Source organism: Lycorma delicatula, chromosome 2 (assembly GCF_047948215.1).
Source record: "Lycorma delicatula isolate Av1 chromosome 2, ASM4794821v1, whole genome shotgun sequence".
Taxonomy (NCBI): domain Eukaryota; kingdom Metazoa; phylum Arthropoda; class Insecta; order Hemiptera; family Fulgoridae; genus Lycorma; species Lycorma delicatula.
The window spans coordinates 14,431,907-14,448,463 of record NC_134456.1 but is presented as its reverse complement, the minus strand read 5'-3'; the positions used below and the strand labels follow the sequence as shown (position 1 = coordinate 14,448,463).

The window sequence follows — 16,557 nt, the reverse complement described above, 5'->3', positions numbered from 1 at the left end:
CTCATTAAAGAAAACAATAAAAAACCAATTCGTCCTACATTTCCTTAATAAAGATGATGTGGGATGCTTGTTATTCATGAGAATGACTAGCCAGTTTTTGAGTGATTTTTGTTTCATGTCAGCCATCTACAACCTATGATTAATACATCCCATTGAAAAGAGATTTGATTTAACATATTTTATACATTTAATAAAAATCAGTAACAATCAAATTTTATTGGGGATTGTGATAACATCTACAGAAAATATTATGTGGTACTGCAGCAAAATACTATGAAGTGAAAGTGTTATTGGTTCACATACAGACAGAGCTGAATTTACGTGTTTTGTGCCCATGGACCCAGGCAAAATTGCTGCTCTTACATATCCCCATCTATCCCGTCCTTCCCTTTCGACTATCCTCCTCCTGGATCCAATTTTTAACCAATACTATTCCTACTAAATCACCATCATATAAGTCATAAAATTTTGTAATCATTTTCTTTCAAAATTTTAAAACAACATGGACAAATTATACACTGATACATCCTATTATATACTGGTAATTACTATGTTAACTTCTTATAGTTTACAACCGTAATTACAAAGGTGAAAATCAACTTCAAAACAGGTGTAAAAAGGTATTAACAGAAAACAACAGTTGTTAAGTATAATATAGAGATTACATTATCAAAAAAAGCTAACTTATGAATGTGAAATTTCTAAAACAAGTGAAACTGTAGTACATCAAAACTCCTAACGTATTTCTTTGACATGAGCAAATCAGTAATAACATAATCAGTAATTTTCTTAATCAAGTCTTTTTTGATTGTTAAAACAGATAGATGAACCAATCTTTTCTGAGAAGTAGTAGATCTTAAAGAATTTTTGATTCTTGATAATGTGGAAAATGATCTTTCAGCTGCAACTGTGCAGCTGGTGTACATAAATACACTTTAATGCGAATATTTATGTTAGGATATGTTCTGAAGATTTTTTGATATTAGAAATCTGTTAAGTTGCGATAGTGACATTTTTTTCAGCATTGGCATTGCCTAATTTGTATTGAGTTAAAAATCCTTTTAAATGAAGATACTCAACAATAAATGACATTTCTTCTATATCGGTTGCATAAATGTTCTGCAAAAAAGACACTGCTGTGGTGATTTCCTCAGCATTCAAGCTACATATGTTTGTTAAGAAGGAGAATCTGCTGAAAAACTTGATATAGATAGTGATTCTTTTGTTCAAGTCCGAAAGAAGCTTATTAAGGATCATATCAAAGCTTTCTTGAAAACTATGGTCTGTGATTTCTTCTTCCTCCTCCTCTTTGATGAATCGTATTTATCAAAGAACTTCTTCCTTTCCCTTGATTTTTTAGGTTTATCTTCTACACATTCACCATCAAAATCAGTTTCAAGAACAGTTGGACAGTTTTTTTTACCAGCCATCTTATAGAAGTTAAAGATATCTTTCAGTTCATCCACAAATGCACACAGAGAGATTTATGCAGTTCCAATGCTGTATTACAACTATAGCTACACTCATATGGTGTGATTGTATTTTTTCACTAGATTTATTGAGAATATTACTTCATAAGGCTGCCATAAATGAAGTTTCAGTACAAACAAATTTTCTTAGAAGTTCTTTGGCTTTGTTTTTTTCATTTTCGTCTTGGCTGTTAGTCATTATTCTGAGAGCTTCTGCCATTGCTTCAAAATCTCTGTTGAGGCTTTTGCTTGCCTCTTCCTTGCCCGACCATCTTGTTAGGATCAGTGATTTTATGGAGAGGCTCATATCACCCGGCTTGAAAAATGATTCTAGGAAATTCCATCGATGGGTTGATGAAGAAAAAAAATTTTAGAGGCCTTGCAACAAATTAAAGAATGATCTAGAAAGATTACAGCATTTTGCCACACTAGATCCCATCAAATTAAGGAAATAGGCAGAGCATGGCATATAAAATATCAATTGATTTGCTTCTTGTTTGTAATCCAGAGTAGACCTCAGGCATATTTAAAGCGTTATCGAAAGATTGTCTATGGCAGTTCTGAATGTGCAAGCCATGAACCTTAAGAAATTCAAAAACTGAATCAACAAGTTTTTTCCTGTATGGCCTTGGTTTTTAAAAACTCTACTAAGCATTGTTCAGGATATCCAGATAATTCACATACCTTAGGATGAAAGATAACTCTGATCATTGTGAGTAACATTAGGAGTTGAATTATTGAAAAGTATTTTGAAGTTTTTACTTCTTTTAAGATACTCTTTATAATACTTCTACCCATTATCTCAATCAACTCTTCACAGATTTTGGAAGAAAAGTAAGATGATTTATCTTTACCACGGTTTCTATGCTTATCAATGTGGGCTTTTAAAAAAGGGTCAAACTCTGAGATTAGTTCTATGTAGTTTTCATTATTAGTAGGACCAAACAGTTCATCTTCTCCTCTAAAGGCAAGGAGACGTATATGATGCTAGTTTTTTTATCACAGCAACCACTCTTTGAAGAACAGCTCTCCGGTACTTTACTTCTTTTTCAATTTGAGTCTGTAACTGGTCATCAGTATTACCCATTTCAACAGCTCTCCATTTGTAGGTTAACACACTATCGAGGTGAGCATGTGAGGTCTCATGTTCTTTACCCTGCTGGTAACCATGTTTCCAATTACTAAATCCACTGTGACTGAATTGACTTGAAGTAAGACAAAACAGTTTGCAGGTGTCACAAAACAAAGACTCCTGGCTGGGGCAATAAACTAGGCAATCCCTAATCACTAGATCTCCATTAGCAAGTTTTCTGTCAAACAACGATTTGTTCAAGAATCTGTTTTTATCAGGGTATACTCTTTTGGATTTTTTAGTCACCATCTTTATTTTGATTGGAACCATTTTTAACAAAATAGTCTCTCGTAATGTTTTTAATTTTCCACAATATTGGATCATTACTTGGCATCAACTTACTGGTAATAATAGAGCAGGGATATCAAGTTTTAAAGGATGTTTTCATTTTCTTCAGTATCACATGCAACTTCATTTGGACCTTCACTAGCGGTTGACAACGATCCACTAGATATATCATTTAACTCGAGTTTCTTGTTCGGTAGTAGGCATAACAGGATCAACAAAAATTGTTTCGACAACACATGTTTCTTCATCGATCCTTGAACTTTGTGAAGGTATTGAATTAGATCAGTAAGAAGTTTCCTCTGTACTAAGATTAATTTTTTAAAAATTATCTAATTTTACAGTATTACTTATTATTTCATTCGCTCTAATTTTCCTCTCGCCCACTACAATTCTGTATTTTTCACCGCTAAGCCTTTTACGTGCATCCATTTTTTTGGTTAAATAACATAACCAAAATTAACTTAAAAAAACTAAACTAAATGAACAGAGTATTTACAAAATAAATGCAATATGGTATACTAGGAATATGATTTGAATTGAAGCAAGTTACATTTAAAAAAACTATATACACACAACAAAAACTTTCACTGTAACAGTAGAATAATACAAAAATGGTAATGGAGCAATGACAACACACCAGGCTATCAACTTCAACAAATAGACTTCAGCGCCCGCAACGGTCGGCAGTAAACATTCTGGTTGGAGGTTGTTGAATTTAAGCGATGAGGCTCAAAGTGGTGACTCATTACACACACACGAGACAGCATCATGACTACGTGCTGCCCACACTGTACCATCGCCTGCAGCCATTCGCTCCAACCGATTTACGTATAGCCTGTCGTACACTTAACAGACTTCATGTATTTACTGGAAAAAGATAACGTTATACTACAACTGATCTGCCGCAATTATCGTGGTTTAAACTATTTTGAAAAGGACATGTTTTCCTATTTTATTTTGTCAGTAGTACGTATGTGTAAAATATATTTTTAAAAAATTTCACATTTTTACTCAAATTTGCCACCCTGGGCCCAAGCACATGCCTAAATTATTATTAATGTCTCTCTTAATGGAAAAGATCCTACATACAGATACTGAATGAATGTAAAATATTATCTTAAAATAACACATGTTTTATATATATATATATAAATGTAGTGTTTAGCTCTAAAGAAGTAAAGTACTTTTTGAAAATTGTTAATTAAAAGAAATGATAAATAATATTAAATATTTTAAATTAATATATTTTACTTCAGTAAAACTTCAGTTATGCTAAAGAACTTAAAACAAAGATAATTAATATTTTAATGATAAATAAGCAAGTTATATTGTTATTGAATACAGGAAAGGTAAAACAAAAATTATATAAAATCATTTTCTTGTACAATTTTATCTATGTAATAATTATAATAATTTAAAAAGTTTTACTAGATGCATTTTAGTACGTTATGTTTTGGTAAAGGTTGCTAGATAAAAGTGGGGGTTTCTGTATAATAAAATCAATAATATTTTGTTTTCACTTAGAATTTAAAAAAAGAAGGGAATCCTATTTCAATTGAATGAATTTTATCATTATCTGTGCAGTCTTCAATTCTCTAAATGGAAATCTATATCTTTTTCTATGTATGTACGTGTAACTATGGATACTAAACTGATAAAAAGTTCCAAAATAATCTACTCCCTTCATGCCTTTTAATATCATACTTATCAGTTTCTTATTGTTTCTCTTCTTAATCTTTTTTTAACTTTATAAATAATTTTGACAAACTCCCAAAAATGTAGCTACTTAAAATAGTAATTTTTTGGATGATGAGTGTTTTTGATATTTTTCATATCACTGACTTTTGACAAGAATGTAAAATAGCTTTATGACAAATTATGGAAACAGGTTAAATCTCCTTTCAGTAGGTAATGAAGGGTATCTGAATCATTAAAAATCTTGACGTAGCATGTTTTTGAAGAGAGTAAATAACCTAGCATATACGACTGAATTCAAAATTATATACCCATATAATTTTGAATTATATGGGTATATAATAATAAGAGAAAAACTAAAATTGATTTACCTGTGGCAGAATAACTTTGCTTTGTGAAGAAGCAATGTCTGATGGAGATATGTTCCTTAGAAAATTAGCTAATTCATATTGATTGGTTGTATTGGTGCCAAGAATTTTACCCAACTTAAATGAATTCTGAAGAGGGTCTTCTTGAAAAGCCCACGGATTAAGAGCACTACCGCTTTCCATAATCACTTTATGGAAAAGACCTGAAAAAACCATAACTTTAGAAAGTGTCAATACCATTGAGATGGTGTAGTGATGACATGATGAAGATCAGCACAATAAAAATCCTTATGGTTTAGAGTCAGTCTGAAACAGCTTTGTTTGTATCCACATAATAAAAAACCAGCAGTAATTATTTCTGTATTAAATAATAAAATTTCTTGAAAATTTTCATTAAAGCATTCTTACAACTTTCTCTATATTACTAAATTACAAATCAGTCAGTGAACTGTAACAGATGTCTAAACACTTCATTTCTATAAATAAATTATGTAATACATAAAAATTATATAATAATGCATCTAAGTAAACTGTTTTCAACAGATCACAGGAATTTCTTGTAAGCTACGTTTATATTCTTTTATAAAACTGAGAAGCATATTCATAGATGTAACAACAATATTTTATAAAGTTTTATAACAATCTCTTTCTTCATTCTGATTGGTATTCTTTGGTTTTTACCTAACTTAGATTCATGGGTGCATTTACATATATGCTTTTCTATTAGCTACCACCATTCAGAATACTGTACTTTGCTTTATTCATTTTTATTTGGTTAATTATTAGTCAATAATATGAGATTATTAAGGAAGGAAGGAAAGAATTGACTAATAAAGCATAATGCTTCTTTTAATATAAGAGGGAATTTCAAATATAATTCAATTTCTTCCTTGTATGAAAATAAACTATAAAAAATATATTCTTTTGAGTAATTTCTGTATATAAACAAAAATTTTCATGTTTTACTTTTTTAAAAAGTTCAAAGAAGAAATGACTCAGTGGACAAAATTTTGCATATCTGAATTTGTTGTCAGTTGTAGTCAACGTGTTTCAGCAGAAAGTACAGAGCATGTAATGTGTAAATTATTATTATTATTAAGTTTTTTATGAATAAAGTTCGTTAAGAAGTATGACAAATTAAGGTTATAAAAATTTTGATATCATTCCATTTAAGATTTACACGAGTGTTAAAAATCGTTAGGGGGTAAGTATTTGAGAGTTATGAATGGAGCAAGTTATTCATAGTTTTGGCTGAGAATAGAAAATGAATTTCATGCTTGTTGGTTAAGAACTTCAGTCACTGGAGACAGACTAAAATTGAAGCACTTATTAAAAAAAAAAAATCAATGAATTACCATTAGGTTTTAATTAGTATTATATAATTAATGAATACTATTTAAAATTTAGTGAAATGAATACCGACCAAGCTTACCTTCACATTGATGCTTCAGTGATGGAAACTCTTCAAGTCTCAAGTGGGATGTGCCACCTCACCCTTCATAGAGTTTAGATTTAATGTCACCAGACTATCTTGTTTGGTCTCCTTTTAGGTAATAAAAAGCCTAAGTCTAATGATGGGGATAGTAATGAGGCAAGGGTAGTAACTGTTAAATTTTATGAAGGCTAAAAAGAATGATACATGTAACTATCTGTTTTCTTTTAATGTCACATTAATTTTTCTTTATTTGTTAACCATCTTATTTAGATTCAATTTTTAAGCATGTGTACAACCTCTGTATCAGTATTGTTCATTTCTGTATTTTTAAAAAATTACTGGAATTTGGGTCTCTTTGGACTGTAGTTAGGTTTTAGGCCTGTCTTATTTAGAAATCCATCTATTTTCAATCAGGATCAAAGAAAAATTTAAGTTAATTAAATAAAAACACTTTTGGATACCTACTTTTGTAGAATAGGGCTATTACCTTATGATTAAGTAAAAAAAAATTAATGTAAAACATTTAACACATTACTAGGAAAAAAAACATATTATCAACCAAGAGACTGGTTTTTACTTCATTCTAGGTGTAAGCTAAGTAAACTAGTGACAAATTTCCTGCTGCTTTTGGTAAGACTTCTATGGTAAAAAAATATTATGACATTAAAATATTCCACTCCAGGTGCTTCTGCATCAGCAACCTTAAAATAGTAATAGCAAACATGAAACTTTGTAAATATTCAGCACTGGCTTTCTTCTGGTACTATGTTTAGTTGATCAAAAATGCTTCTCGTGAGCAAAATAGCTCACGAAAATGGCTTAGCAAATAGTAATAAATACTTCTATAATCATTTTTGTGCTCAGGTATTTTTATCTTAAATCATTTATAAACCCTCAACTCATGAGTGTAGTGAATGAATCTCAACTCATGAATGTTAAATCTACACAAAATTATTATGTTATGAGTAAATCACAGTATGCATAACATAATGTAAAATTTATACAATTTAGTTATTGATAATTACATAGTTTTTTCTGCATAAAATAGTCTATATTTTAATGAAATAAAATTATCAGCAATGTTGATGAATGGTATTAATAATTAAATAAACAGAAAACATACTTGTTGCTGATAAGTAATATTTTATTAAAAACCAGTGCAAAAGGAAGATTGTGACACTGAGCTGTAGAATATGAAAATTAAAAGACTAAATTTGACTGCTTTCAGAATAAGTTATAATAATTTCTGAAGTTCATTTATATGGAACTCACATATGAATTTTTATGTGAAATGATATAACCATGAGTCACATATTTATCAAAATTCATGTTTAGAAATAATTTATAAAATTAATTTTACTATTTGCTGGTAAATCTTTTAGAATTTAATCAGACAACTAACCTTTAGATAATGGAGATAACAGATGGTAAACAACAGATGCTGATCCTGCACTGTTACCAAAGAGTATCACATTGTTTGGATCACCTCCAAAGTGACTAATATGTGCTTTAACCCACTTCAGTACAGCAAGTTGGTCTTTTAGTCCTGCATTACCAGGTATGTCATTATTGTCTAATGATAGAAAACCTGTAAAAAAGTTATATATAAAATGTTTTTGATTAAATGATGAGCAGTAAATATTAACGCAGGAAAGAAGCAAGCAGTTCCATAAGTATGGTAAGAAAATTAAGTATTTCAAATATATATTTTCTGTAATAGTCGGAAATGATATTAAAAAAAAAAAATAAAAAATAAAATAACCAACAATGACATACTGAATCAAATATGTAATAAAATATTTTTAAAAACCTATATCAAAACATTTACAATTATTATCTTTGTGTGCAACTTCAGTGACTGGTGATGCTGTTCTCACACTGAATCAACTGTGTGGGTTTTTTTAATTAGGGAGACAAATATGTAAAATGGAGTAGAAAACTGTATTGCATTTGAATTCTAACTGTTCACCTAGTACATCTTTGTTGTGTTTTTCTGTATGTTCAAGTGTATTAAGATGTAGCTTAATCAAACATATTTTTAAACCACACTCTAAATACATGTTTGCTTAAATAAATAAAAAATTGTCAGCAGTAACACCAGCTGATATGTGTAAAAACAGCATCACTAGTCACTGAAGGTGGTTGCAAAAACAGCTAAAAATGGTTTGAAGTAAGTTTTTAAAAATATTTTATTATAAATTTGGTTAAGCTTATTGTTGCAATTATATTTTAAATTAAGGTACAGGTGTCTGAAAAAGAACTTTGTGTTTTAATTAAATTTATTTATTATCTACTAATAAAGTAGGTGTTTTTTACTAATACATTCACAATCAGTATTATTTATTTTAATAAAAACCTTTAACCAGAAAATAATATTTTCTTACAAAACATCAAAGAAAAGTACACTAGAACATTTACAACTGAATAAAGCCAGTAATAGTTCATTACAGCAACAAAGTGGTTAGATTTAATCAAAGATTTACACTAACTACATTATTTCCAGTAAGGTATTATTTTTATCTTAAAAAGCATAATAAAAATTTGGTTAATAAACTAATTTAAATTAAGTTATAAGTTAATTAATGGCCTCATTAAAAACATTGGTTTACTGCTCCAGAACTGAATCTTGTTCATTAAATAACACTTGTATAAAGAGAATTTTGGAAGAGTTTTTGTATATAAATTGAAATAAAATTCATATCTTGTATGCTTTTAGGTTATATCGTCATGCTTTTAGGTTAGCTTAAGGAGCTAGTTAGGACACTGGTTGATAAACTGTTTCAAGGCTCAGTAGCAGTTTGTGGCACAAACATTCGGTCTTATGCTTTAGAGCAACCAAATGGGATGGTGGCAGGAGAAATGCCAAGCAAACCAAATATCTCGTGTGCTTATAGTTTTTTTTTAGAATTATGTAGTTATAACATTATTTTAGTTATAACATTCAACATTTTAAGTGTCAAATCAAACTAAACTGATAACGTTTTTAAAAACACACATCACAACATTTTCAATCACTCTTATAGCCATCTGCAATGGTCTTGACATCACCTGGTGTTTTTATTGAATAGGCAGACAAGTATCTAGAATGACATTGAAAAGTGTATATGCTTTGAATATGTCTGTTTAATAAAAACCTAGTATCACCACAACTGAAACATGATTGAGAACAGCAGCTCCAGTCATTCATCATATTTGCAAGACTGACTGAAAAAGTTATGATGTGAGTTTTGAAATCATTATATGTATTAAATTTGAATCGGTTGTTGTTTAAAAATCTAAATTAAAAAAATGTCATGTTTTTGTTATGGATAAAAGTATAAAAATTTATCTCAATGACTAAAAAAACTGTGCTATAAAACATTGTTGTTATGGTAGATCAGCGCTATTCATAATAACTGATTGTTTATGGTCACTAAAAGGAAAAGATAAAATTTTCTAGTAGAAACTTTAATGATAATTTTATTCTTTCTCTTATCTGAGAGAAGACTGTCTGCACAATACTGTGGTGTGTTCGTGATTTGATAGTATTGATTTATATCAATATCAATTTATATCAACATTGTTCGTGGTTCGACAAGGATATCAAAAGATAGCACATGTAAAAATTCTTACAAATACAATTTATTACTCTTAAATAACAGGTAACATAATAATAGGTATATATATATAATATATAATATATAATTATATAAAATAGCAATATATAATTCTGATTTTCAGTACACCTTACAATAGCAAATGGAAATTAATACAGAATTAACAAGACATTAATACAAGATAATAATCACAAAATCAGCAATTCATTTAATGTTTACAGAAACAAACTAAACTTACACTTTATGAATGAATAAGTCACTTTGACTTTTGCTCACAAAGAACTCATCAAAAATTTCTCCTTCTTAACCACTCACCAAAATGGAATACTCATGATGCACTCTTTGCTTGTTTGTTACCACACACTTGATTGCAAATTGTACTCATGTTTACTGAACACTGTGCTGATCTATCACTCCAAAACATAACAGAATGCAATTGTATCGGGGAATATTTTATTCCCCTGTTAACTGCAGACCCTGGACATCGGTCCCTTCCTGCTGGGTCCTTCTTATTTACCTGCTGGGTGGGTATTTAAATTTTAATGATGGTTATATATTTATTTTATTTTAAGAAGGGCGGAGTTTGGGATTGCATCCCAATCTTTTGTAAACAGCATTTTGAAACATTATTTCTACTTATGTTATTCTTTGGGAAATTAGCAAGATATTTGCGTCTTTCTCCTGATGCGACTTTCCTTCAGTCCATCCAGAAAGGTCTCTTGGTGCTAGTTTCTTTTGGCCTAGCAGGAATGCACTGTCACTCCAGAACAGAGCGGAAGGATGTCGGATACCTCTTGCCTAATGCAGTATATGAACTTACGTCCTTTGCTGCTGGGTCTTTCTAGTGGACTGGCAGATATTAAATAAAAAAATTACTGATATTCATGGTTTATGTGAATTTTGGGATTGCATTCCGATCCAGACCAGTTTATGGGGTAAGAACCCGATGTAACGATTTACTTGTAAGCTTATCTTCCGTGATGCACTCCTTTTAGAGCCTTGTAATTAGGGGCCAACTTCCTGTAAGCGGTGGGTGCTGGAGGCAATTTTAGGGCCTGATCCTATGTGGCAATCTACTGCAACTAGTCAAGTGCAGTTGGTTGGGATCTTCTAGGATGTGCACACTAGGTTTGCCTGGTCAGTGAAATTGGATAAGAAAAGCAATCAGGATGGTGAAGTGATTTTCCCAAGTGATCTTGTACTGTCTATCTCTCTTCTTTACTATTGTCCTTTGAATAACCATTAGTTCTGAAAATAACTATGCAAGCGAGAGAACATACTTACTTTGCAGGGTGGTCTTCTAGTTCTGAAAAGAACTAATAGGAAGAGAGAAGAGGCTTCTTCATTCTTCTCTTTCTGTCTTCTTTAGGAGGAAAGGATGGGTTATGTAAAATCATGGCGCAAGTGGTTTTTGGCGCAGGTGGCATTACATGGCCTAATGCTAGTATGTGTACATTCTGTCACTCCACTGAATCTTGGCAGTATTTATATCTCTGGGCCTCAGGCCTGACCTACAGTTCCAGTACCTCACATACCTTTTTGTTTGTTCAAGCATAGTAATTTCTATTGTCCTGAGGGAGATAGACATGATTTTTAAATTGTTTTGTTGACAGAGTTCGATTAAGCAGGTTCTGTTTTTGTTCGTGGACTTATGTGCGGGGTACTTGCTGACTGTCTTTCTATATTTCCGCTCTCTGCCAATTTGGGCGTTAAAGTCTCCAAGTAGAACTTTTACATCATTCTTTGTGATTTTGGACATCTCGATTTCGAGTACTTCCCAAAATTTGCCCGTCATTTCCGGGTCTTTCCTATTTTGTTCAATAGTCGGGGCATGTACGTTGATAAATGTATATTTCTTGTTTGTGGGTTGGACTCTCATTGTCATAAGCCTGTTGCTTATTACTTTTACTTCTTGTACAGAATCCAGAACTTTCTCACTTACTAGGAAGGCCATTTCCAGCATATTCACCCCTTTGCAGACTTTCCTGTTTGTTCCACTTTTAAAAATTCTATAACCGTTGTAGTCCATTGTCTGTGAGTCTAGAAATCGGGTTTCTTGAACTCCGAGGATCTGGAAATTTTGTTTTGCTAATTTGTTGGTTAGATTGTGTAACTTGCCTGCCTGCACTAATGTTTGTATGTTGAATGTTCCCAAGTACGTGTGTGTTCTGCAGGGAAGTTTTCAGAGCCCTGATCATTTATATTATCTTAGTAAAAATTCAGAATCCTTATGAAACGTAGAATCCTTATGGTTTTTGTTCAACTTCTCAGAAAATGTATGACTCATTTATAGATACATATATGTGCTTTGATCATGATTTGAATAAGTTATTTATGAATTGTAATTTTTATTATTGATATTTGTATTATTATAGATAAAAGTTACAGTGGGTTAGTTGATAACCGTTACCAAAGATGAAACTCTTAGCATACTGCTTCTATCACTTTTACTATTAATTTAGATTCTCTCTCTTTTATGAACATGTACTATATAATTTATTGAAGAGCTAGTAAAAAAAATCTCACTTTTTTGCAGTAAGTAGGTTAAAAAAATTATAATAAAAGGATTTATTAAAATACATGATAGAATGCGAAAACACTTAAAACTTAGGTATTAAAAGATTCACTTTCAAATTAATGCAATTTTTCTTCCAAAGGCCTTTTTGAGGCTAATTATTGGCTTCTTCTTCTTCTTCAGTGAAATATTTGGTCCAACAGAATTACACCAACATCAGATGCTACAAATCCTGGTTAGCACTGGAATACTTTTCTAGGGTATTGTAGTTCTTCTAGAATTATTCTGATATTACTAGATCTCCACTGAGGAGGAGCCAATAACTGAAAGGCTTTGAAAGAAAAAAAATTATTAACTTGAAAATGACCTGTTTAATATTTAATAATTAAAAAAAAAAATTACAGCAATAAAATTGAAAAATATTTTCTTCTGATTTAAATAGGTAAACAAAGAGGTTATCATAGCCATGCATATCAAATATTTTTTTTATTACATACTTACCTAAAGCACCAAGTCTGTAGTTAAATGTAACTAAAACAATTTCTTTTTCAATTAAATAGTCAGCACCAAGTTCTTTTTCTGAACTGCTTCCAATTGTAAAACCACCACCATGAATAAAAACCATAACTGGATGTAATGTTATATTGTGGTCTGGAAACTAAGACGGTATGAAGTTTTGTCAATAAGTAGAATAAAGTAAATCTTTAATATTAATAAAACTTAGTTAATGTCAGCTTATTTAACATTAGACAGAAACAAAATGAGGGAAGTTATTATAAGATCTTTTTTCCACAGAAATACAGAAATGGTCACATCATAATAAAAGCAATAAATAAAGTGCGTTTCACATTTAATGTGAAACGCATAGAAACAGAAAGATTTGGCCCGGCCAAGATTTTTTTTTTGGAGGGGTTAGTTTTGGGTTTTTTTTGATTTGAGGTTAGGAGATAGTGGACGTCCTGATCGGTAGAGATCCGTGGTGGTTTTAGTCTGGGACGAACAGAAATTCAGAAAAATTAGAAAAAGTGATTCTCCTTATAATTGTCTGCATTTTTGTTTGGTTGAGGAAAAACATGGGCAGCAATAAGTTGGGGAAGATACTGTAAAAGGGTTGTCCGCAGGGAAGTGTGTTTATCAGTTTTTGTGAGTGGTAGGGTTTGATTCAGGTTTCTCAGCCGGTGTCGCATCTCTGCTTATGCTGAAGATGTTATCCTGCTGGACGAGAGAAGCTTGTAGAAGGAGCTTGAATTCCAAGTCGCTCATGCATGCAGGATACACGAGGTAAAGGGTCATCAACATAAGTTGTCCTTTAGCTCAGAGAAGTCCACGATGATGCTCCTCAAAGGCAGTTTAGCTGTGAGGCGGCCAGTCGGCGTATTGATGTTCGAACAGAGACAATTATAAGCAAATCACTTTATCTAATTTTTCTTACTTTCTGTTCGTCTGAGGCCAAAACCCCCCCTGGATCTCCACCGATCCGGGCCACTGCTATCTCCTGACCACCAACCCAAAAAACCCCAAAAATTTCCCCGCCCCAAAAAAATCTTCGCTGGTACTAATCCTACCATTTCTAGATGTTTTTCACCATATCTGACCTATCCGAACCCCTGACCCAAAATACCCTACTTAAGAAAAAAATGTGAAATGCCTAGAAACAGCAAGATTTGGCCTGGCAAAGATTTTTTGGGGGGGTAATTTTTGGGGTTTTTTGGATTTCGGGTCAAAAGATAGTGGAGACCCAAATCGATGGAGATTGGGCCTGGTTTTGTTCTGGGACGAACAGAAAGTCAGAAAAATTAGATAAAGTGATTTGCTTATAATTGTCTCTGTGAGGACTTAGAATATATTTCGTGTTCCAGACATCGATACACTGACTAGCCGCATGATCCTTTCGCTCGGGTATCCTGCATGCATAAGTCACTTGAGATTCAACATCTGCCCACAAGCCTCCCTCGACCAGAAGGAGACCACTGTCAGCCAGGTTGTTGTCTTCTAGGTGATTTCTGAATTATTATAAGGCGTCCAATCTGAGGGCAGGTAGTTTACTGACTTCTCTTCGTCTAAGGCCAAAGAATTTGTAGATGTTCAACGTTCGTACAAATGCCGTCGGTTGAACACACAGTTGAACTGTGTAATCATCTGGCGGTAGTGTGCTTCCACTTTGTGGATGAGAGTAAAGCACTCTGTAAATAGTTAGGATTGTGCGCGTTATAAGTAGGCTCTCATAATGTATTACAATCTAAAATCTTTAGATGGTTAAAATTCGCCAATTAATTGTGTAGGGGGCTTACATTCCACAAATTGAAATTGGCGAGATCGCCATGCGCTAGGGTTTGGATTTTGTTTTGTTGCAGCATCCTATGATGTATCCAGTAACTGCCAGGTTTTTCTTGTTGTAAAAGATTTTAATTTGTGTCTGTTAACATGTCTGCTGCATTGTACAGAAAGGAACTTCATTCGACAATTCACAAACGATCATCACGTTGTTGTCCATTCGGATGATCAGAACTCTCAACTGCATGTTGGAAGTTCATATTTTCCATGTAGAGATACTGCTGATCATCATCTTTAGTTCTGGTAAAAAATCCTACGATTCTCAGGTGCCAGTCGATTCTTTCTTTTTGCAGATGTCAATGCTAAGTCACTTTTGTGGCATAGCTGCTTCACACATGATGGCGATGAATTAATTGAGAGCTTTTTCGCACAACATAATTTGCAGGTATATAGTGTACCTAGTGAATTGCGCACATAAGCAGGTATTGTGACAGGCGTCGGATTTTTGTTTGGTTGAAGAAAAACATGGGCAGCAATAAGTTGGGAAAGATACTGTAAAATTCTTAGGAATCATTCTAACAAAGGTATAGTCATGCAAAATTATAAATATTTCATATTTTAACAATATTTTTCCTTAATTTTTTTGATGCGTAATTTATTTAAAACTAAGGGTGATAGAAAAATTGTATTTAAAGATTTGTAATGTATGCAAAAAAGCAATTCAATAAATGGTATCACACTTAGAGAACAATAAATTTTTTTTTCCGTATATCACTGATTACTTAAATATCAATCAGAATATGAAAGCCAATAAAAATTAAACCAGTGAATCAGACATTAACTCTTCAGTATCTCAGATTACAACTAATATTCACCACCTTCAATGATTACTTCCTTAACTATCTAATCAGAATAGAAAACCCAAAAAAACTAAACCAGTCCCAACAGACCTTCACTCTTCAGTATCACACATTACATGTAACATTCACTGCTCACAAAGACTACTTCAGTAATTATTCAGTTAAAATACGAAAGCCGATAAAAATTAAACCAATCCCAACAGACCTTTACTCTTCAGTATCTCAGATTAAACTTAATATTCACCACCCTCAATGTATCAAAATAGGAAGTTTCTCAGATTAGACCAAACATCCACCCCCCTCAATGGTTCTTTTAGTAACTATCTATATGAGAAAAGCCAATAAAAATTAAATCAATGACAAACAATATTCACTCTTCAGTATCAAAGATTACAACTGATATTCACCGACATTCATCACTACACCGATTAACATAATTTTTGTTTCCTAACATGCAATACATGATTTTTATCTGTTTTATGATGCTGAAAACTAATATGAATTCAAAATCTTTCTATCACTCACCAATACTGAAAAATGTTAAAATTATTATTAAAGGATTTTCTTAATTTTTCAACGTATAATCAGCATTTTAAGATTCTATATTGTATTTTGGAAGCTCATTTTTTATCGTTTAACTTTGTTAACATAATTTGTATGCGATAAATAAACAATATTAAAAAATTAATTAAATATGTAGTCACATATTATGACATCATATCTAATACTGAAGAGTGAGCCCTAAGTGGACAAGATTAATCCATGTAGGTGCAGGTCAAAACATGTAACAGAAAACACAGCATTCTGCTGTGTTTTGAATTCAGCTGAGCCAGAAATGGCGTTATACGCCAATTCTATTTCTCACCTATCCAAAACCGTGACCCAAAATACCCTACCCAAGAAACTAATCCAAAAAAACCCTACC

At 31.9% G+C, this 16,557-nt stretch overlaps 1 protein-coding gene and 1 long non-coding RNA gene across 3 annotated transcripts in view; one reads left to right on the top strand and one right to left on the bottom strand.

Moving 5' to 3' along the window:
- LOC142320480 (juvenile hormone esterase-like) overlaps positions 1-16,557 on the bottom strand; it is a 78,769-nt gene that overhangs the window by 14,797 nt on the left and 47,415 nt on the right. Inside the window, exons 4-6 of the mRNA XM_075358313.1 lie at positions 13,000-13,156; positions 7,790-7,975; positions 4,956-5,155 (exon numbers count right to left, since the gene is read on the bottom strand). Of these exons, the coding sequence (XP_075214428.1) occupies positions 4,956-5,155; positions 7,790-7,975; positions 13,000-13,156 (543 nt within the window). The remainder of the gene's footprint in view (positions 1-4,955; positions 5,156-7,789; positions 7,976-12,999; positions 13,157-16,557) is intronic.
- LOC142320481 (uncharacterized) overlaps positions 8,438-16,557 on the top strand; it is a 38,906-nt gene continuing 30,786 nt past the window's right edge. For both annotated transcript variants that reach the window (XR_012755402.1, XR_012755403.1), the window contains exon 1: positions 8,438-8,557. This is a non-coding gene — a long non-coding RNA (uncharacterized LOC142320481). The remainder of the gene's footprint in view (positions 8,558-16,557) is intronic.